This window comes from Clarias gariepinus, chromosome 10 (genome assembly GCF_024256425.1).
Source record: "Clarias gariepinus isolate MV-2021 ecotype Netherlands chromosome 10, CGAR_prim_01v2, whole genome shotgun sequence".
NCBI classification, from domain to species: Eukaryota; Metazoa; Chordata; class Actinopteri; order Siluriformes; family Clariidae; genus Clarias; species Clarias gariepinus.
Genome location: NC_071109.1, coordinates 21,348,874 through 21,372,367, shown reverse-complemented (window position 1 = coordinate 21,372,367; position 23,494 = coordinate 21,348,874). Strand labels below are relative to the sequence as shown.

The 23,494-nt window shown below is 37.7% G+C and overlaps 2 protein-coding genes across 2 annotated transcripts; one reads left to right on the top strand and one right to left on the bottom strand.

Annotated features, from left to right (window-relative positions):
* Nucleotides 1-1,443: 1,443 nt before the first annotated feature.
* slc25a51b (solute carrier family 25 member 51b) lies at nt 1,444-11,037 on the bottom strand. Its single transcript, XM_053505167.1, has 2 exons — nt 10,755-11,037; nt 1,444-2,811 (listed from the first exon to the last, which is right to left on the bottom strand). Exon 2 carries the CDS (start codon nt 2,741-2,743, stop codon nt 1,799-1,801), a length of 945 nt encoding a protein of 314 aa, XP_053361142.1. The 5' UTR covers nt 2,744-2,811; nt 10,755-11,037; the 3' UTR covers nt 1,444-1,798.
* Nucleotides 11,038-12,149: 1,112 nt separating this feature from the next.
* On the top strand, nt 12,150-22,144 carry cenpu (centromere protein U). Its single transcript, XM_053505670.1, has 12 exons — nt 12,150-12,287; nt 14,449-14,551; nt 14,654-14,912; nt 15,046-15,106; nt 15,248-15,361; nt 17,294-17,405; nt 19,845-19,947; nt 20,105-20,183; nt 20,322-20,369; nt 20,555-20,616; nt 20,720-20,876; nt 21,068-22,144. The coding sequence occupies exons 1-12, from the start codon at nt 12,240-12,242 to the stop codon at nt 21,203-21,205; spliced, it is 1,284 nt and encodes a 427-aa protein (XP_053361645.1). The 5' UTR covers nt 12,150-12,239; the 3' UTR covers nt 21,206-22,144.
* The last annotated feature ends 1,350 nt before the right edge of the window (nt 22,145-23,494 follow it).

The window sequence follows — 23,494 nt, the reverse complement described above, 5'->3', positions numbered from 1 at the left end:
CGTATGACTCTTTGGACAGAAAATATAAAGAAATGAGGGGGCTCAAGATTTTTGCCCATTACTGTAAATATACAGTTTTTTTAAACAAGACGGCAGATTCTCACTACATGCAACATCACTTATGGTGCACTTAGAAGGAGGTCAAGTGGAAGACTAATAAGTGTCTATAGATATATTGATAGATCACATAGCAAAAGGAAGACAGGACACTTGTCTTTTCCTTCTAGATCATAATGCATATATTCTCAACTATGCTCCTGTTTTTATGAACAAAGAAAAGTGGGTCTTCAATTCGTATCGGTACTCTCGTCTGCTTAAAACACATTATCTGTTTAGTCTGAATAATGTATTAATATACCACCCTACCAGTTAGGTATTATGCAACCCTGCATGCCCAAATGTCCTTAAATCTGTGTCAAATTACATATGAGGCGTAAGCTATGAATTTTAAAAACTGTATATTAAGTGCTTATGATGTTAATATGTTTTCTTCTTTAAACTTTAGTATCTGCAACTGAATGCATTGAATGCATTGTAGGAACCCTGTGTAAGACAACAATAATTCACAGAGCATCTAAATTGCAGGTTATATTTTATGACAGTTTAATAATCCATGTAACCAGAAGGCAAACAGAAGTGGTACACAATCACAACTTAATAAGCAAACATTAATTGTATTACCAGGTCACTATCAGCTCCTACTGAGTGCTTAGTAGTCCAAACATGAATAATTCATCTAATCTCAAAACCTCTGACATGCTATGTACTTTAACCAAACGTTTATGGACACCTGACCTTCACAGCCATATGCTGTTCCTCCTTAAACTGTTAAAACTAAATCCTGTATGCAGCAAGGTTACATTTTGCCTTTACTATAACCAAGGGGCCAGCTGGATAAATGTGCCTGCCCAGTCCATAAAGACAAAATTTGACTGGCCTGTACAGACCCCTGACCTCAACACCTTTGAGATTAACTGGGACGTTGACTGCACCCGAGCCGTCGTCACCCCGCCGCCGCCCCCCCACACACATACACATCAGTTCCCGACCTCACTAATGCTCTCGTGGTTGAATGCACAAATCAACAATCACTCCAAAATCAAGCTTACAGCAATTATAATAGCAACATGAGATTAAATCTAGAACAGAACAGCATGTTCATAATGAACGTATAATTGGGATGTTCTGGTGTCTCCGAACTTTGAGTCATAATAAATATTTTCAGGAGAATCTTCTTTAGGCATGCGGTTTGTACAATACCAAACTGGTGGCTTCCTTTACTCATGGGCAAAATGACTTTTCTACTGGAGTTAAAAGGCTTAAAACAAAAACTGTGCTGATAGACTAAATTGGTGCTAAATAGTGAAGGATGTTAAGTTAACTTCCTTCCAAAAGCCTTCCTTCAGTGCTGACAAGAAGTGAAATTAAATACATGTGATATGGTCCAGGTAACAATCAGTGTGTTTTATTGTGATTATTACAAATAACATCACGAACATTTCATAGGCAAATGCTGTTCAGTTATATAACACTTAATCTTGATTTCCATCTCTAAAGCCCATCTTTTAAGCCGCGTCTCAGTGAAGGACAGGAGAGTATATTATGATTAATATAAAGGAACATTTAAGGAAACATAGCAGAATTATCTTTCCTTTTAATGAAGATATCTGTTTAATTTGAAAGTGAATACAAAAGGTAATGGCAGTGCCCTTAAGCTCTGTGCTGTGGCAAAGAACAAATATCGTCAGCTATCATTAGCTTTCCTTTCAGCTCTCTTTCCTCATCCCTTGCTCTCTCCTCATATGACTTTAAGAAGCAGTTCGTATGTTGCATTGATGATGCCCCATGAGAGCAACGAGCGGTGGTAGTTGAGAGTCGCGCCACGGAACAGCATCACGACACTCCTGCCCCGCTCCCTCCACACCGTCAGGAGCACCTGGGTGCAGGGCACAAACGCACCACCAACCTGTGCCTGTGCGCGGGACTTTGCCACATTTAATGGGTAGAAGAGGACGCCAAGTCCAGCTCCCAGCAGCCCGCCGCACACGAAGTCGTTCAGCATGTGTCCGGCATGGGTGTGGGCTTCAGGCAGCAGTTGCCGTAGAGGCCCACGAAGTCCGAAGAAGAGCATGTTGCTTGGGCCGTTGCGCAACAGCACGGGCATCAGGCCGCGGTAGCACTCACTCACTCCATGCTGACGCAGCAGTGAACCAAAAGCGTGCGCCGTGTTACGGAAACGCCCGGCATGCCGGTGATCTTGGAGCAGCGTCTGCACACGCTCGAACGGTGTCAGCGCTGCCTCGGCTGTACCGGCCAGAAACGCCGCCGTGCTGCGCGTGAGAATTTCGGGAGCGCCGTAAGACCTGCCGTGTTCCAAAAGCAGTCGCGAGAAGTCCTCATACAGGCCAAACATGAGAGCCACCGTGACCGTTTTCTGCAACAGCGGGGGCAGCAGACCACGGTACAGGGTTCGTAAACCTTCTTTCTGTAGCTGACGTACTGCCTCGGTGGCTCGCAGGCCATGCAGCTGCTGCCGGAACAGCACCTTCTGGATCGGGAAGGTGATGAGGATGTTGGTAAAAGCAGCCACCGAGCCACAAACATAGTGCTTCCCTCGAGGTTCAAGACCCACCTCTAAGCTGTGGGTAAGAACTGGGCCACTAGCACATGGCTTGCCAGGAGGAGGGGGAAGGGCTTGAGTTTGCAGGGAGGAGTCTGGGGCCATGGTGGTAACCACCCCCATGGGATATCAAGCTACTTGTTAGTGTTTAGTGCCATATTCATTTCAGCGCACTACAAGAGATGTGCACCCTGTAAAAGAAAAAAGAAAACAGATTGTTACAATGAAAAAAAACATATCTACATGAACACACTGCAACCGCAGATACACTTAGCAAATAGTCCATCCAAGTTCAATAATACATTTTCACACTTTAATAAAGTAGAATTCAAATCGAGGACTCTGGATAGAGAGGGTTATTGTGTGTGTGTGTGTGTGTGTGTGTGTGTGTGTGTGTGTGTGTGTGTGTGTGTGTGTGTGTGTGTGTGTGTGTGTGTGTAAAATGGTGTAAAACAAACCTAGGATAAACAACATATCCACTCAAATCATTACCTTTAAAATCACAGATTGAGTGCGTCTGTTAAAAGCCTCTCAGATAATAATTTTTTAATCCTTAAACTCCATTAATTTCACTTTTTGTAAAATGAGCCACGGCCCTACAAACAGCAGAGCTAAGTAACAAGACGGAGGAGGGTCACAACAGGGGGAAAATATGAGGTCACAATAGGGGAAGAATCTAATTGGCTTGTTTAAACTCTGGCTGACACAAAAAATACATGGTAAAATAAAAAAATAATGAACCTTAAATAATAAGATGCCAAGAAGACAAGAAGAAAAAAAAAAAAAGGGGGAAAAAAAAGTTACGTGCAGTGAGGACCGTCTCGTCTGTGCCCACAGTATATATGTGTATGCCCCAAAACCAAAAACTTTTAAATGTTTTTAAGGCCAATATATTTTATGTGCCGTAATGCGGTTATTTTGGTATTTCACAAATAATTTTATTCAAAACATACAGTAGGTGACATAGAAAACTTGTGTGGGAAAACGGTTATGGTTGGTGGTGGATACAAGGGAATGGTGACTGCAAGCTGCCAAAAAGACTGGTGGAGTCTGTTTTTTTCCGTTGCCCACATAAAACAACATGCCAACATAATGCATCATAGATTTTATCTGGCAAAAGCATTCGTTGTTTTAAACTGGCCAAAAAAAAAAAAAAAAAAAAAAAGTGCTCCCTTGCAACGTTATTTTCAGCTTAAATAATCCCGATAACATCGAAGAAGTGTTTAAATTAAACTAGGACTTGTGATGAAATTTCTCATGAACAAAAGGTGAAAAACCAACTGACAGTTACAGAGAACTATAAGCACAGTACAGTGATGAGATACTTTTGTCGTAAATCCGTGATACCGGCTTAGGTGGCTCAAAGAAAAGGTTCTTTCCTATCCGCGCCAATATCATTGGGTGTTTGAAAGGCAGGGTAGTTGGTAGTGTAGAAAACCAATAATTTAATCTTTACTGATGCTAGTCATCCAGGGTGGATTTTTCCTTTAATTTGCGTGTTCCAGTTAACAGTTAGGTGAAATCATTCATTCATTTTCCACACCATTTACTCTGTACAAGGTCGTGAGGGGTCGTGCTCCATGGCAGTATCCCAGGAGACTTAGCGCATGAGGCAGGGTACTCCATTCCAATCCATCACAAGTCACACACACACATCACTTAATTTGGGAACACCAATTAACCTAATCTGCATGTCTCGGACTGTGGAATAAAACTGGAGTACCCAGAGGAAACCCACCTAGCGCAGAGAGAACATACAAACCCAAGGCGGGAACCAAATCCTTGACTTAACCCTGGCCACAGTGCTAACCACTAAGCCATGGGGTATTGTGGCTTCTGTAAAGTACGACAGACCAAACTGTAAGTAGACAGCCTGGAAGTAGATAGCCATCGAGGACGGTACGGTTGCACTTGATGCAAACCCTGAATGACAAACTGGTTTTCGCACCTGTCCAAACACACCGAAACACTGGAGCTCTGCAATTCAGCGAGTTGAATGCACTATGGAAAAGTACTACACAAATAACCCTTAACCAACACGAGGCCATGACTCAGCAACTTTCTGTTTAAGTACCGTATAATGGGGAAATCCAGGTCTGGCAGCGTTCTGTACCACACAGGCTGACATTACCTTTGCTGATAAAGAGTTGTATCATAATTCCATGTATTTTCCGTGTCTGAACTTATTTTAATACTGCATTGTTGACTTGATAGATACATTTTGATCTTTATATTTTAGTTAAGATCTTTTCTGGTCTCCAGCACTCGTTTCATTCTTTTGTTCCGTGCTTCGGCAGCGTCATTTTTCACTCCTTGTAACAGGATCCCTGAACAGATATCGTTTTATACCCTGCCCTAGCTGTGCGAGAGGTCAATAACTTCAGTTTTAGGGCTTGTGGCAGCTGCTTTTCTGATTACGTCGCATAATATGGCCGCTCACAGAAAATTGCTCCAGGGCTATAATTTGAAAGAAACGTAACGCCGGGCATACCATAATGGTTATGAGAAATGTCCTGATTTATAAAGATCGGCTATCAGCCAGAGAAAAACCTGTATGGGTCAGCCTCTGGTGCCAAAGTCAGTGAAAAACTACAGTGGGGAAAACAAGCAATGGCTATATGTGGATGTCAAGAACAGCACTCAGGAGCAATCAGATCTTCACTCGTGGACTATGTAATAATTTCAACTCGTGTCAGAATCTGTACATATGTTCGTTGTGGGATTAAAAATTCTGTTCATTATTTCTCACAGACAGCGTTACTGCACTGGTTAAATATTCAGAGATTTAAATCAGGACATATTCGTTGCACTTGCAAACACAGACACATCAGGCCTAATTACACCTTATGAAGCGATTCCTCTGATCAAAGAACATGGACGCTATTCTCTTTAGTTTTTGTTAATGGTCAGAGTCATGACCATACCGCCTTAACTGGACTAGTGAGTCCTGTACACCCCACCATGGAGCAGTGTGTTTAAAACAGACCCGGGTACTGTAACCTGCAGCAAGGACACTGTCTGACACTGTTTTAGGGAATGACAATCTTTTTAAGCCTAACTGATGCAATGAGCAGTTTCTGATTTCTGATTTGAGTTCAATTAGCCTACATCAAGCATTGCTTTGCTGCTAAGACAAAGTCCTGTTTTTTTTTTTTTGTTTGTTTGTACCAGAGTGGTTGTGAAATGCAAAATGTCAGAAGTCATTCATGTGACAAGCACAAGCAAGTTATAAGACATGCACATGCAGCTTTTATCACGGGCCAGCTTGGAAACTTTTTTTTTTTTTTTTTTTTAAGTACACAATACATTAAAAAAGAATATTCATAAAAATGATAAGTGCCACCTTATTGTCTTAGGCATTTGTCTATAAATATATATTTTTTTATTCTTTTGCACAGCCTGTACTTTTAGTATGCTAATTAGGACCAACCTCCCTTCCATAGCACTGAGATCACATGACCTGAGATTTTTTTAAGAAAATTATAAACACACAAGCTTCCTACAGAATCTATGAAGATAAAGCATCACTTGTTCAAGTTTTCACATCGTCACGATTGCATTTTGCATACTCATTAATATTCGTTTGCATCTGCCAAAGATGGGCGTCTACACAGGATCAGCCTTGTCTGTCAACACATTGTATTTGCTTTAGTGACTTTATTCTATTCTTTCCTCTTCATTTTAACATACACTTTTACACATGTCATATACATATTGAGAACCATTTGTGAATTGTGTCAATCTTTAACTGTAATTTAACTGATTGCAGTACTGTAAAGCGCCAGTGATCAGCATTGATTCAGCGTGTTTTACCAGGAAAAAATATAAATAAATGACAATATAAAATATATATATATTCAGGCTGCCAGTGCGAATCTCAAGCGCAGTAGATGCTCCTGATTGCACCATGACGGCAAATAAATGACAACTTCATTTGCTTTGGTCATGGTATGTCCCTGAGTTTGAGGGCGGAGCTTATGGGGGACGGCGACGGGGGTGGGGGGGGTGGTGCTTTGTACTTTTTTGGCTCGGGTATTTGGTCCAAATATTAAGAACGTTTCTGCAGGATGTAGTTAATGTGATCCAAAAATAAAGGCCTGGCTCTGCTAATCAGTCTCAATCTCAGCTGGTCCTTAAATTCATTATTCTCAATGCATTACAGATGCCTAATCAGCGCTAATCAAGTGCAAGACAACTGTTTAAACCTTCTGATGGCGTGTCGCACACATCATAGGTTCTATGCTGGGGGTCTCCGCTTTCACGCAGTTCTCGTCTTGTCCCGCCAATACCTCTGATCCAAGGTTGAAGCAAGCAACAGTGCGATCCTCCCGTGCTGAACAGACTGTGTGATAGGGGCCAGTAATTCTACTGCATAGAAAGAGATCCTAGAAGTATTTACACCTAGAGCGCCTCATAGCCGCCTTAGAGATCTAGAGTTTCTTCTCATCACTCAACAACTGCCAGGAAGGTGGGCTATTACTAAATTGCGTTTAGCTTTGTATTCAATGTAGAAACGAGTGTGCGAATAGGTTAGTGTATTTTATTCTGTAAAAGATCGTTTCTCATCCGGGGAATGTAGGCTTAATGTTCCCAGGAAACATCCCAGGAAACATCCAAATTCCACTGCAGCACACCAATAAATGAAGGAATCAATAAATATTAATAAATATATAAAAAAAAATGTTATTAAAAAAAAGGAAAGCCGAAATATTTTTTGTAGGTTCCAACAGTAAAGTTTCTTCCTCAGAGACACAGTTTTTAAATCTGCACGCAAACTTTTAGAAACTATAAATTATTACGCCGTGCACGTGCACCAGTGTCTGTCAAAAATAGAGAGGACAGTATGTGAGGGAGACAGCTGCAGCTAAAGAGCACTGCAGGCCACGGCCCTGTCCGGTCTTCATTCTTGCTTAATAACTTGCTACTAAATAATTCATTATTACACACACGCACACACGCATCCAAGACCAACTAGTGCACTACACTGTACCTGTATCAAATCGTGCACAAAAATGATCTGAGTGTCAAAATGCATTTCACACCCAATATGCAAGAACCAGCACAGTGTTAACCTTAATAAGCTGAATTTTGCAGTTATATTTCCCAACCTTTAGATATAATACACAACAATGCACATACACTACCTGAACTGCTAACAGAAAACAAAACAAAACTGAATAATCATGCTCCTGCTCAATCGTGTAATATTTTTATTTTTTTTATCAACATCCCTAAAAATCTTACTCTGACTAGCTCTCTAAACACAACAGGATGTGTAGGGGTTATTATTAGTAGGGGCTCTTCCAGGGCACGCCTACTATTCTTATTGTATTAACACGGGTCACACCAGTGTAGTGAAGCGGCCCGATCCCTCTTCCACACCAGGAACGTTGTGCTGTTAAACGCTGAACCTGAAAATTGTATTGAAAGGTCTGGCCGGGTCTCTTGAGCAGAGCAATGGAACGCAAATATCCCTTGGGGAAGAATTATTATATATATATTTTTTAAACCTGCACTATTTACAGGTTATAGTGTTCCATTTGCTATCCGTGCCAAACCACTTTGCTTTTTAGCCTACTTGTTTTTGGTCTGACTGGAAAATGTGTAACTAAGCGTGCTCCGATCGGACAGCCACTGATCGATATCGGCCGATGATCACTTATTTTTAACTGATCGGTTGTTTGTCAACTGGTTGATCGCATAAACCGGTACTACTGTGATGATGCAAAATGTACGAGTCGACAGCCACAGGAACATATTGTCATCTGGGAATGACTGGGAATATTACCAAGTCTCTTTAAAAGATGTCAAATCTCCAACATCTCTAAAGCAAAACTATGTAAGGAAACGTCTGCCAAAAGCTTTAACACAACAAATCTTATTCGCCACTTAACAACAAAGCACCGTGAATAATTTGGGAATGAAAATATATCTGCAAATCTCGTATGTCGACCGTCACTCAACCAAGTATAGCAAAAGCTCTTACTCTTTAGAAAAAAATACAAATAAATAAAAAATAAGGCCAAAAACATTATCAGAAAAATAATAATAAAGAGCACTTCCCAAATCAGACAGCCCAGGTTTAACTTACCGCACCATGCATGTGACAGTGAAAGACTATTTAGCATGGCTGCACACGTTCAGGATGATAACAGACTATCTCTTAAAAATGCAATATTTTGATATTTATAAAGAAATGCCTGCCCTCACTGCACATTATAACGAGTGAGTACAGTACAATACGGCAGTCACATTTCAGATAAGCATTTTGGCGTGTGTGAGAGCCCCTTGATAATAGTTAAGCAATGGAAACTTTTTTGCTTTTTAAATTGAGCATAGGTTATTCTATAGGTTGGACTCAGTTTCATTATGATCTACAGGAGATTCTAAGATAATGCAATCAGCTGTACAGTACAGTATATGCTGCATTGGAATAAATTAAAGTGTTCAATTCAAATCAAAGCTCCAAAAGTTCCTCTGTGTGACGCTTTGAAGTGAAACCTGGAGACTCTCTGTACCTTTGAAATTCTAGTATACTAGTATAATCGTCTAATATAGAAGATTCCTCAAGATTTTAAAGAGCATTTGAAGCAGTAAAATGTGACCATTTCTTTATCATCATACAGGTGATACACTCTAAATTATCCCCACATTGACATCCCGTGTGGTGGGAGTGAATTATTTGTTATGAAATGTATTAATCATGGCGGATGACACATACGTGCTGCTCAGCAAAAATGTTTAATTTCAGTAAACGATAAATGTTAAACTATTGTATTTAAAGTTTGTATTGTTTAAATGCTGCTCTTGGTTTTCAAGTGAGAAAATGAATGTGATAAGGAATAGACTATATTTAATTACTTATATGGTCAAGCTGTTAAATAAAGCTAAGATATAAAACTTTTAAGGTATGATTTTTTTTGAAGTCCAAGATCTTAAAATTCTAACAAAATCTGAAAAAAAAATGTTTAATATAAAATCAAGATATTTATAAAAAAAAATCTGAGACCTACAGAATCACAATATTAATAAAAATCAGCACCTCCATATCCTCATAACAGCTGACTGTGTTCAATCTAAATCAATCATAGTGCTTTTTTTTTTAAATCCTTTCTATTATTTTAATTGACAGTTATGTTGGGGTGAAATTTACTTCTCTGTTAAAAGGCTGAATAGTGCGTTTCATGCTGTACACGCTTCCTTTAACCTGCAGACTACTTTGCATTTTTAGACTTGTGCCGTTATACGTTTTTAAAATGCAAATGACTAAAGGTGATTTTTTTTTTTTACCCTTAACATTGAGTGATTGCATATGTCTCTCCTCTACTACATTACAGAAGAAAAGAAAACATGCCATAATTTGTTTGGGGAAAGTTTAACAAAAGACAGTGTGTTCAGGTATTAAACAAAAAATGTCATTGAGAAATATCAGTGAGAAATGAAAAGAAAAAAAAAGAAAAGGAAAAGGGTCTGGGATCATTCTGCATCCTCCCAGTATGGTGATGCCATGATTGTGCCAGGGGTTTGTAGTGCAGGAGTGGTGTTGGGGTGAGACAGGGTGAGACAGGGCGTGTCCTTTACTCAGAGCAAACACTTAGTCTGCATGACATTGATCATTTAATGATTAGCTCCCACAGCCAGATTGTCATGGGGTTAGATATCAATAATCATGTCGTTCAACCTCATTAAACATCTGTTACTCTTTAATCCTGATATCGGATCAGAGCAACAGCTCAGATGACTCCGATCACACAAAAACTAACCAAACCACTGTCTGAGTGGAAAAATACAGTCAAAACCCCAGTGTTCCTGATCCAGCACGCGGACAGACGCGCTTTACCACAGATCTCTCTCTCTCTCTCACACACACACACACACACACACACACTCACGCACTGTCTCTCTCACTCTCACACTCTCACACACACACACACACACACACACACACACACACACCCTGGTAACGGAGATGCTAGTCGGCTAACAAGCTAGCAGTGTTCACCCTGCGCTAAGCTGCATGTACAGGCCGGGGACGTGTCAGGGCTCGGCTCAGTCCTTTCCAACGTCACGGTTAAAATCCTACATCTGATCCTGCAACAAATAAATACGATATACAACAGAGCTGTTTCTTTACCTTTACTGACAGGATGGCACACACACCTTGGCGGGAGTGACCGAGGGGAAAAACATCACTTGACAGGTCGTGCTGTGCCTTGTTCTTCTTTTATACAGATATATAGACAACTTTAAACGGAAACCATAATTACTGCCCACTAGTGGTCTTTGCTACGAATTACACGCTGTTGTTGTGAATTGTTGACTCGAACATGTTTCACTATGACGAATCCTCAAGCGACCTCCATGACGTCATTTCCTGAAGACTTTTGGGATGATAATATTGATTCTTCTCGCCCAACATCAGTGCCTGGCCTCACTAATGCTCATGTGGGTAGTTGTAGGTCAGCAGGTTGAAGCTCTACAGTAAGTTCACGCCCCAGCTCCACCAGGCTCCTGTATAATGGCTGGCCCTGACCCCTGATCCCAGCCCTCAAGCAATACATCTATCGGCATAGAGTATTAGTAGTGGCAGTAGTAGAAGCACTGTACATTATTAACAAACTTGTACTGCAAATAATTTTTGTTGTTGTTGCTCAGGTAGAATAGTTATAAACATAACTTTAATATTTAAATATTTAAAATTTAAATTACATTTTAAATTTATAAATACTCACACTTAGTCTCTACTAAAGGTTTAGTACTAAATGTTTAACACATATGCTAAGTAGCCTACACTGCATTTCTTTGGACTATGGAAGGAACCAGGAGTACCAGAGAAAACCCTCCAAATCTGAAATACTATTGATAAAAAGGCTAAAATGCATGGAGGAAGGTGTGTGAGGTATTATAATCTAATACAAAAATTCCTTTGCCCTCAGAACAGCCGCCTTACTGAGCTTCCTGCCTCCTTATGTGGTAACATCTACGTCCTGTATCCAGATGAATATACATCCAAAAGGCTCTTGTCTGACAAAACCTTTTTGTTTAACCAGAAGAATTTCCAGATGTATTTCTTGTCACCTGTCTTTCTCCGGGTCTCTAAAATGTAAATAAATAAATAATAATAATAATAATAATATGGACAACAGCACTTTCAAAATATGGCTTCTGTTTATGAAAATGGTTTCCCACTGTATTTATCCGTGTGCTTTGCTTTTGTTGCAGAAGGTGGCAACAGTTAGCCGTGTGTAGGTTTGCGCAGGAACGAGAGACGAAAACACGGCGTGAACCATTTTTAAACAGGGTGGTACAGTCTTTATCATGTAGTGTTAATTTGTTTTTAACGTATAACGACTTAAATTTCACAACAATTGACTATTGAAAATAATACCCGTGTTTAAAATACATTTACATACATATTAATGTAAACGTATTTAAAATACAATGTTATGGCTATATAATTCTGTTACACCCCCCTCTGCATAATTATAGTATTAGCCAAAACAGTCCAAACACATCGCGGGAAATATTTGCGGAAGTCAGGAAAGACAGACGAAGAAGTTCGAGATTTTAACATTTCTTTGATGTTTTGAAGTGATTTGACTTTTATTTAACAGTGAAGATGAGTCGCGTAACAAGAATGTTAAAAGCTCTTCAAAATGAAGACAAGGTTGATATATAATCTTGTTTATTTCACTTTGATGTAACATGTTCTGCCAATCCGTGTTACCTATTATTTGTTGCTACCTAACGGTTTTGCGCGTGCAAATGTTTGGGAACTGGTTTATTTATTTATTTATTTATTTATTTAGGGGGGCATTATTTAATAGGGATATTTGTCTGAAAGAATATGCTTCCCTCACATTCTTTAACAAATATATTTTATAATAAAGTATCAAAACATGTCCCACTTACGGGTATAGTGTATTTACACCGCTTTAGCACGTATGGGTACTCAAGCGGCAGGAGCATTTTTTGACCAGGCAGCACAATTTGGCAGAACACCGGCTGTAATTCAAATCAACAGCTTTATATTAATGTGCTCGTTTTGAAAGCAGTAATGTTTCCATGGTAACAGCGCATTCACATGAACTTAAGTAAGGCGAATACTGTATGCTAATTCAATAATAAATGTGTTGTTTGTGTATATAATAGTTAATATGGGAAAGCTTTCTGTAAGGATTTGATTACTTAACATGGAGGGAGTCTCAGGTGTCAGCGCTTTGTAACACAAATGAGCTCTGACATCCACAGACCAGCCAACCAGTTGTATGTATAACTGGAGGTTTACCCACCTGCAGATCCTTGCTGCCACTCCTACTATCCCCTTCTGCCTTTCGTACAGTATGCGCTGTAGACAAAGTGCTAAAAACGCTGCCTACTGTATCATTCAGGGAGGACATAAAAGCTGATGATGACGCTGTTACATTAAGTAAGGAGTGCCTGTGACAGAACTACCTGTGCAAACTCTTGACTCCTAAAACATCTGTACAATAGATTATCACAAAGATTGATTCCACTGAAACAAAACTATTAACTTACAGTGATGAATTATTAATTATCAAAAACATAAATAATCTGAACTAAGAAAACATAAACTTTACTGCAACCCTTACCTTAATTTCACTTAAAACAAGTGACGAAACTATTTCACAATATTGTTTATTTACTGTAAATGCTTAAAACATGGAATAACATGTTAATTTAATCTGTATTTGTGGTCTAAGACAAACACGAAGGATGATTGACATTTTCAAGAGACTTCAAGCACAGTATGGTGCTGAAACTCTCTTAGCCAAAGTACAACATTTAAACGGTGCAAACATTTTAAAAATAGAAATGAATAACAATCCCCGCCAAGGTGGCTTGGAGCCCACTGTAGTCATTCCCATTAACATTTGTGTAATTCCTGATCCTCGAAAATTGAGGAATTACTTGTCACCAACCTGCAAAAAAGATGCATCTGTCTGTGGGAACTGTACATACAATCAATCACCAACACCACTTGCACATTACAGGAACTCACCTGGGAGCTATTGATGGGAGTGCTTAAGTGTAGCAGGGGATTATATGATGTGAAGATAGTTGTCATAACTGTGTTCGTTATCATGCACAATCAAAAGTCCTGGCATGACTTTAACACCATTAAAGCCGTAAAAATCAAGTTTAGATTCATCCAATCAGCATGGAAAATCATACATTGTGTTCAAGAATCATTCAAATCGGCAGGTTTGCTTTCAGAATTAAGGGGGTGTCAATAATAAAATGTAGTTGTCAGTTAATGCAATGTTTACAGGAGAAACAAACAAAATGACTTGAACACACAAGATGTTAAATTATGACCCATGAACATGTATGGGCAAGTCCCCAAGCAAGATGGCATGGCAGCAAAGGAAATTTGCATCTTGTGTTTTTTCAATAACAAGGTGCATTTTTTTTGTGTCTTTTTCACTTCATAAGCAGTGTGTAATGAAGCCACTGTGTACAGCTGCTAAATCATAAGTCACAGGTTTGTAACTTTGCCCTTGAGTATTTTGTTTCTGCTGTAACACTGTTAATTAGAAGTAAAACGAAAAGGACACAGGGTACTCCATGACCAAGGCTCAGAACCTGTGGTGTAAATGATAACAGGAGCGTACTTGTCCTATGGACATTCCAATACTTTAACTGTAGATGGTTAAAAAGTGTGTAGTCCTGTTTATTAATACCACATTTGCAAATCACTTTGGTGTAAGAAAAATAAAACATTTTGAGATGTGCTGTTAATGAAAAATATGAGTTACTGTACTATCTTATGGCTTACCTAGCCTGCTTATATCTCACATTTCCAGAGCGGGAAACAAAACCAGAATGATTTGGCATCGTCAGAATGTCTGGACGTGTCCTCAATAGAGAAAGCCAGCTTCCTTCAAGGAGAGGAGTATTCATCTTATGGTATGTGCAACATTCATACAATGAGCGACCTCTTTTTATCATTAAAACTTACAGGTCAAATAATCTCAAATTTATTATTCCTTTTGCTTTTGGTTTGTTCAGGTAACCCTCTACACAGCACTGCTCTAGAAGAAGAAAGCAGATCTGAATCTAATCATGGACACAAAGCCACAGCAAGAAAACAGACAAACAAAAGAAGAGAGAATGAGGCCCGGGTTGTAACAGAGACTCCAAAGAGACCTGCTCGTGCTGCAAAGAATCTGGAAGCACAACAGGAAAGCGATGTCCAGGCAACAAAGAAAAGTCCCAAATCTCAAGGGGAAAAGCCACCAGAGCAAATAGTACATGGACGAAAATCTAAGTATGGAAAAATGATTTTATTTTATATACTTGATCATAGTTGTCCTCAGCTTATATTACTAACTGCTAATAACTTGATCAGTCTTAATGAATGTATTGATTAGATTTTGTATATGTGGGTTGTTTATCCTCAGACGTCTGCAAACCGTCTCAGAGAGCAGAAAGAATGAAGGCAAGAAAAGAGCACAGTCTAAGGTCTCTAAGACAGTTATTCTACTGTATATCTGATGTTACTTTACAGCTTTAGCCCTTCATTAATATGTCTATTATTTGTATTTTGTTGTCATTTTTTAGTCTATCAGCATGAAAATATGTAATGTTGTTTTGTCTAACCAGGAAACAAGTAGTGAAGGTTCAGCCACTGATATGCCACCTGACACACATCACACCCTACACCAAAGAAGGCCATATTTGTCCTCAGAGGATTTAACTGATGAAGATGAGAGCTTTGTAAGTTCTTGTATACCCTTTTTTGTATATTATTTCTCTTTAATTAACACTACTTAGTAGAGATATGAATCATATGTAGACTATCGATTAGATTTTTGCATGTCAGTGTTCAATTAAATTCTTACAGGTTTTAAGGTATTAAAAAAACTATCTAAAGTATCTAATAAACACTAAAATATAATGTAACGTGGGTTTTCGATTATTTAAAATTTCGTGTCTTACACAAAGCAATCATCTTTTTTCCCACCGATCTACTGCTCCATACGCCAATCCAGTAGGCGCTAAAATTGCACCAACTGCCTGTAAACTAACTACATAAGTGTTGTATACTGTATGTGGCAGAGTGAAGTGGTTTGTACTTTCTGCCAGACATTTCCAAGTTTACCCAACTAATTTAAGTGTTAATTGAATCTGATTCGCAAATTGACCCATTGATTTATTTGATCCGACAAAATTCATTAAATCTTGTTTAATGCTTCCATCCTCTGCAAATACTCTTATTTTGTAAGAGTATGTTTTCTTCATTTCTGAGCAGAAAAAAAATATACCGTTCTGTACGTATATAGACATGACATTCAAACAATCAACACTGCTTTTTCAGTGCTTATTAAATAGTTTATTTTTTAGTAGTTTTTAACTGGTGCCGCACATTTAATTGCGTAAAAATTGCAATCACAATATGGACCTGTACAGTTATTTAATCAGAAAAAGCTGCAAGATAAGTAGTCAGAAATTTATGTAGAGTTTGTCAATAATGTAAGTGTTTTAAATTATAGAAAATATACATTAATGCTATAAAATTTTATCCAATAGGAAATATCAATACACAGTAATAAAATCAAATAGCCCATTTACATATGATTTACAGCTGTACTGTGTATGTGACAGATATAGGAGCACATTCCTGACTTTATCAGTGTTTCCCCTAGAAAATTTTTCAAGCAAGTGGCAAGAGGATGTTAGAGGCTTTGTGCGCACATGCCAAAATAGTTAGGTATTTATTTCCCATGCAATATGGAACGTTTGGTTAATGTAAAGCCTAGCCCACCCAGAACATTGATAAGTTCACTTAGCACAAGACGTATCAGTATGTGTGCATGTACTGTCTCTTACTCTCTCTCTCTCTCACTTCCTTGAACAACATCAATTTCCAGGATATTGTTTATGATTTGTGATTCTCCGGGTGCTGCTATCAACATCCTGGATGTTTCTATTAGCAATATCAGAAATCAAATGAACAGAGTTTTTCCTGCTCATGTTCATCATCCTGCATTTCAATATCGTCTAGTTAAAACTGATCCGTTCAGTTCCCAGTTAATTAAACTCTTCCCAGTTTTGTTTTTTATTCTTGTCTGAGCTGTCAGAAGCTAATCAAATTGTGAAACAGGGATGAGACACTAAGAGAGAAGGAGTCTAATTTTTTTAATAGTACTCTCATGGCACACCATGCCTGTACTATTTCAGTTAAAACACTATTTATGCAAAATTTAATGCTAATTAGAAATGGCAAAAATTTTTATGAATGCATTTATTTTCTTTATGAATACACATTTGGGAATTCAATTTGCATAATACCTATTTACATTTGCATCTTTTGTGCACAGCAATATACACTACAGTGGCTGGCAAATGCAAAGTTTATGTTGATACATGCTAATATATGCTTAAATATAAAAATGCTAATATATTTTACTTATGAATTTGTGTTTAATTTAGTTTGCAAACAAAGACAAATGCAATCACAGCATACATGTTTGACATAGCAGTTGAGTTTTAAAGTATTGGTATTGTTTTAAAGAGACAATAAAATTAAATAAAATACAAATGTGTAACTTCTGTTTTTGAGGATTTTACTCACAATCCATGCTTTTGTGGAAGTTAACCGCACACCTTGTGTGCTTCATTGTTTTTAACTTAGCTATTTGATTGCAGCACCCGAGCAGTGAGAGACATACGGCGCCTGGAAGGAGCCTTACGAGGCCACGGTCCAGTCAGGTGCAAAGAAGTCAGAAACAAAAGAGGAAATCTTCATCTGGATCCTCAGGTAAAATTATATAACCCTAAACACAAATTTAAAAAGTGTTACGGCTCGACTAGGGTCACAGGGTCAGGCATTAAAAAGAAATACAAGATTCTGTAGTAGAGTTGTTACAAAGCCGTGGTTAATCATGTTTTTTTTCCCTTGCAACCACTCTGTATTTATAATGTTACTAAGTAAGTAGTGAATACTGACTATTTGTATTCATATTAGATTATGATTATTGGCTTCCAACAATTATGAAAATGAGAAGATCGAGATCAAACAATTATTGTGCCACATTCTGTTCCAGCATGTACATACAAAATTTTCATAATGATTAATTTTTATTTTTTAACCACTGGCTTGTGTGTTTTTAAATAGTTGGTTCTTCACACTGTTTTTTAACTCTCTTTGTGTGCAGATTTCAAAATCTTAGCAGTGAAAACAGGTGTAACTCAACATCCTCTAAAATCCATCTCATTGTTCTGTAAGACTAGCAGCAACTTAAGTAGTTTGTTGTATACGGTATTTTCATACTTGTTTTGGGACATACCCCTCTTTCCATGCACAGGAACCTGAGATTATCGTTCATAACAGTTTTACCGGTTCCTAAACAATCCTGTAGGCAGCTCATGCACATTCCAATAATCTTACCCTTCTCTTTATTTCACTGCCACTTGGACACTTTACTCATGAAGATTTTACACCAATTTTACATTAACTTGTTTTTTCCCCATTATGTGATAATGTAACCAAAAGATTTTTTAAAACTTGTCTATATGTGCCATATACTGTATATGTGCAATTAGAGTCCAATTCTGATCTTGTGAGACTATTTTCTTGTTATTGTGGAAAAAGAAAAATAAGGTTGAAACTAGGGTTGCCAATTTCTTTTTACACATTTTACCTAACCAGTAGTCAAAAACCTAGAAAGTGCTTTAGGACAACAGCAATCAGTTTTGTGACAGAACTCTCTGTGAACATTAAAATGGCGGAAGAGAAAGTGGGTTATAAGCTGGCCAACTCAATCTGCAGTTCTCTAAAGGAATCGTGGAGACTACAGCCAGGCAATTATTGAGAAATTAATCAACATTGAGAACATCCAACTGGCATAATCCTGCCCATGATGGTTATTTAGGTTTTGTCAAATTTTGTTACTACTTTCCTCACATTTGTTCAGGTAGATTACCTTTAATAGTTGAGCATATTTACAATACAATATGCTCAACTATTAAAGATTCCCTTTAATAGCTGAGCATATTTACAATACAAACCATGTCAGTGAAGTATGAAGGCAAATGTTGAATTATTTATAATATTAATAGCACTAGCGGAGACCTGACTCTTCAGATATGTTATTAGCAGCCTGTTAGGATAGTCGGGAGACCCAAGCTAACATTAAATTATAGCTGGGCTGTCAAGGTTACAACTACTGGCCAAACTATACTGATCGATAATGTATTTTTATTTTATTAAATTCTTATCTGCAATGATTCTATTATCGATTAGATATTAATATCTCTAGTTTAAAAAAGTTGAAAAAGTCTTGGTTCTTGCAGGTGGTATGTTGTGCATTCTGTTAATTTATTCAGAAAATTCTGATTTATTAAAAACAAAAAAAATGTGGGTAAAATAATTATGTAGGCAAAGTTTGTTATATTAAGATTGTATTATGTTTTTATTTCTTCTTTTTTTCATAGCTTTGTGAGTCTGAAAATAATACCATAGGTTTTATTCCTGTATTTTAAGGACTTCTCAGGTTTTTTACTTGAAGATACTACAGCTTGGATTCAAGATGCTTTGTTGCCACACAACCATGTTGGCATGAAATGTTAAAGAATAAATAAGTCACAGGTGATTTTTGCAGCTCTGTGCCTGAGGAAATGTAAAGAGAAAATGTCACACAGTATATTAAAATTTTGCATTTTTCTTTCTCACAAGATTCACAACTAAGCAAACATTAAATTAACTTTTTTTTAACTGTTATAAAAAGATTTACTTTATATTATTTATCATGGTATTGACATAAAATCTTTTTCAGCAGTGAGAACCTTTCATCTTTTTTAATGAATGAGTGTGTGACATATTTGGGTGAATAGTTATCAACTTTTTTGCTTACAGTTTTCTAAGGGGAACTGTCTCTGTTGTAGCACCCTGACAGAAAGACTGGTGTTCAAAACTGCTTTCTATGACTGATGTGTGTCACTGTCCAGCTTATAGCTGTACTGTATGTATGTCCTGTAACTATGATGATTGATCATTATGTAACATAACTCCAGTAGTTTTGGTATTATCAGAATGTTTCACATTAAGTTGTTTTATATAAAGTATCTGTTTATGAATATAAAACATACCCATGGAAAATTTATTTGGTGAGTGTCATGAGATGAGAAAATGTCTTGTTTAGCTTGAACATCTATGATATTAGGTTGGACACGTCCTTTTTTCTTTTTTTTATTGTAGACCGTGGTCATCCAAGGAAAAAGCTAAACCCTGGAGTTATGAGAAATCCAACTGATCTAGATGTTGTTCTTGAAGCGTTTCAGGAATTTGTCACACAGTACAGGTAAGCTGTCATCATCCCTTAATTTTCTACATTAAAAATACCTCTATCAAATTCTTACCGTACCATCATTTAGGAGTTACTTTCCTAAATATAGGCTTTCCTGTTGTTATAATGAACTATTATTTTGAAATCTGAAGTTGATGTTGATTTTGTGCAGAGAGACAGTGAGCTCTGAGGGTGTTAAAAAAGCCATAAATGCACTTTGTCTCTCATTTGAGGAGCAGCTCACTGAGAAGGTAAGTCTGTCTGAGAATTTATCCACAGAAACTTAAAATTTTGTATGAAATAGCACTTGATGCACAGGTGGCACATACTGTTGGAGCAATGGAGCTTTCATAGCTCTCAGCTAATGCTAACGATTGTCTGTGTTCCAGATCACTGCAGCAAATGAGTTGAACAATGTAAAGCGTGAAGCTCTGAAGGTAGTCTTACACCAAAGCGTCCGGTTATGTCTTATTGCGTCTTGTGTGATTTTAACAGTTGTTTATATTGTATAGTTGTAATTATTGATCAATTAATTCTAAAAATACTTTTCAACTGCGATCCAATGACCAATCTTTGTCGAAAAAAAAATTAATTGATCAGTTTTTGTTTTTGATTTGCTCAGATTAATAAATCGCTAAACCAAAAAAGGTCTAGGCTTTTGGAGGCCAAGAATGAACTCATCAAGTAAGAAATATATGCTGAAATTACAAGATTTGTGCATTTTAGTGATGCCAGTGTTTCCTGGCTGACCAAGTCTGAGTTTTTCTGTTCACTGCGACTCTGTCAGGAGTAAAGCTGAAGTAAAGAAGCTTGAGAAAGAGCACAGAGAGCTGGGGCAGAGGCTGACAGCTTTAAAAGAAGGCACCGCCTTTCTTAACAACCTGAGAGCACTAAACAGTAGATACATGCAACATCGCAGTACACATGAAGATGAACCAGAAACGGTGAGAATCTATAACCAGTTTATCAACTTTTTTGTGGAGATATACATTGAGAACTGTTCAAGAATATCTTTTTATCAAAAGTCTTTGACTGGCTTTTTAAAGATTTTTCTGCTCATCTTGGGTAGCTGTTAATCGAATTTTAGCAAAAAATACTGAGTCTTTTTGCTTTTGACCCTTTTTCATTTTAACAGTATGGACCATCCTGCATGCCAGCTATGCTGATAGAGGCCAGAAGCATCACTGGGACAGAAAACCAGTTAAAGAACATCAATGATGAGCTGCAGCAAATCCTGGAGGAAAATGCTCATAATGAGTCTCGTATGCAGTGAATCATAGTGCAGTAAATTCCAGATTTAAAAAAAACAATAGGAAATGAGCATTTTCATAATGTCGTGTAGCAGAGAGCATGATGATAATAGTAATAATATTATAAGCTGTGCAGTCGGAACAGTTTACCGACAGCAGCAATCACACAGAATTCAGCTAGCAATGTTGATGGACCTATAAGAACTGGCTTTAGGAACTTAAGTGTCCCGTGTCATGTACGGAGTGATCCAATACATAACTAATGTATATAGATATTGTATATATCTATATACAGTATCATAGATACTGTATATATGTATCTATGAACATAGGTTTATAGAAACACATTTACATGTCATAGATATAGGTCAGAAGCTCCAGTTAATGTTCACATAAACCTTTGGAATGGGGTAACAGTTTAAACTTTGATTTAACTACTGCATGATTGTTGGTGGCACTCATTTGAGTATTTTAAAAACTGTTTTTCTTCTTCTTCTTTTTCTTCGTAAGTACATATTAAAGATATACAGGTATTCCTATTAAAGTGGATGGCAAGTATTTTCTTTTTTTTTTTTTTTTTACAGGGACACATTTAAGTATTTGAATAAAAATAGCAGTTTCTACTGGAGTGCCAAACCTTCTTACACTTTGACACAATAAATGTGGTTAGTGGTCAAACAAACACCAGACTGAATTAGTCCTACTGTTTTGCATAGCAGATGCTGAAAACAGTGGAACGTCCTCTAGTGGAAGTTACAATGCAGTTTATTCAGTTCTTTAAAAAAAAAAAAACAACAGAGTTATCTTGTTTCTGTCTAAATTTGTTCAGCTGTCCTGTAAACTCGTACAAAAAGAGGAAGCTGGTAATTGTCTGTTAATTTGTGTTTTTCATGGTTAATACGTGTATAAAGATTATCATTGTCTATATAGTGTTAATGCCATAAAGAGAAAACTTTGGCCTACTTGTTTGTCAGGTGTGTTTACTGTATGTTTTACTGTATGTACTGATCTCTCTTGCAGCTTCAAGCAAAATCTATTTTGCGTCGGTATAGTTTGAAATTTCAGTCATGTTTATTACCATTTGGTTGATTGGCTATACAAAAAGAGATAGACAGGTAGGTAGACAGAGAGAGAGAGAATTGTTTATTAATTCCAAAGGGAAATTAAAATTGTAATGGTTGAGTCCCTTTAGGGGACCCAAAGGTTGAGGTTGTTTCCATTTCATACATGCTGTTTACTCTCAGGCCTGTAGTGATAAATCCATGTCTTATTATAACTTCCTTAGGTCCAAATTTTGTTTAGAAGATATCTAAACACTTTCTTCATAATGCACGAAAAGTCTTTGATAAATAAGGGCACTAGAGACACCCTCTAAAAAATAATAATAATCTCAGCTTCTTTTGTGCAAACCAAAAGTGGGGCATCCATTTTTGCTCAAACCGCAGTTACAGAGGAACTGATGCAACATATTCACATCTCCACAGTAGTGACTGTGGTGTAAATAAATTTTGACACTTGATTCTAGGGATCTGTGTGGAACCAGCAAAAACTGCATTGTGCAATAAACGTTGGGATGTTTCTTTTTTTCCATGCAAAAATCCCTTAGCCCAAAATCCAGAGTCACACAACACAATTCTGGTGTTAAAGGAACAGTAATAACATACTGTAAGAACATTTTCTACAATGTTGAATTTCCCCAAGAGGGGCAAACAATAATAATAAGACACTTACAAAATGTTTACTTTTATTCTAACAGAATTTTAGGGGAAGCTGGACTTCCCATTAATTCATGTAAATGTGGTACAGTGAGACGGCATCAGTTCTCTAACCCTAGTCCAGTGTATTATAATGAGGTAGCACGGTGTCGTCTGAGCCAAGGGTAGCTTAGTGGTTGGTCAAACCCCACAAACACCAAGTTGCCACTGTTGGGCCCCTGGAGCAAGGCCCTTAACCCTCAACTTCTCAGATGTGTAATGAGATTTTTAAAAAAATGTAAGTCGCTCTGGATAAGGATGTCTGCCAAATGTAAATGCAAATGTAAATGTTTTGCACCGCCAGGGTTCGATTCCTGCATCCTTCTCTGCATGCTTCCCTTCCCGCAACCCTAAAGACAGGATAAAGCGGTATAGACAGTCAGAGTGATGGGCGAACAATTATAATAAAACACTTACCTAATATTTACTCTCGCTGTACTCAAATTGGAATTTTAGGGGAAGTTCAGTCCAGGGTGTACCCTGCCTGGTGCCCCAAGTCTCCTGGGATATTCTTCACAGCATATACAGTGAGTGGGAGTGTATTATAATAAAGATTTG

Bases quoted from the DNA above. Each gene is read 5' to 3' on its own strand.
- slc25a51b (XM_053505167.1), bottom strand. From the start codon at position 2,743: ATGGGGGTGGTTACCACCATGGCCCCAGACTCCTCCCTGCAAACTCAA.
- cenpu (XM_053505670.1), top strand. From the start codon at position 12,240: ATGAGTCGCGTAACAAGAATGTTAAAAGCTCTTCAAAATGAAGACAAG. The intron at 14,552-14,653 runs GTATGTGCAACA...TGGTTTGTTCAG, and splicing joins AGAGGAGTATTCATCTTATG to GTAACCCTCTACACAGCACT. The intron at 15,362-17,293 runs GTAAGTTCTTGT...ATTTGATTGCAG, and splicing joins CTGATGAAGATGAGAGCTTT to CACCCGAGCAGTGAGAGACA.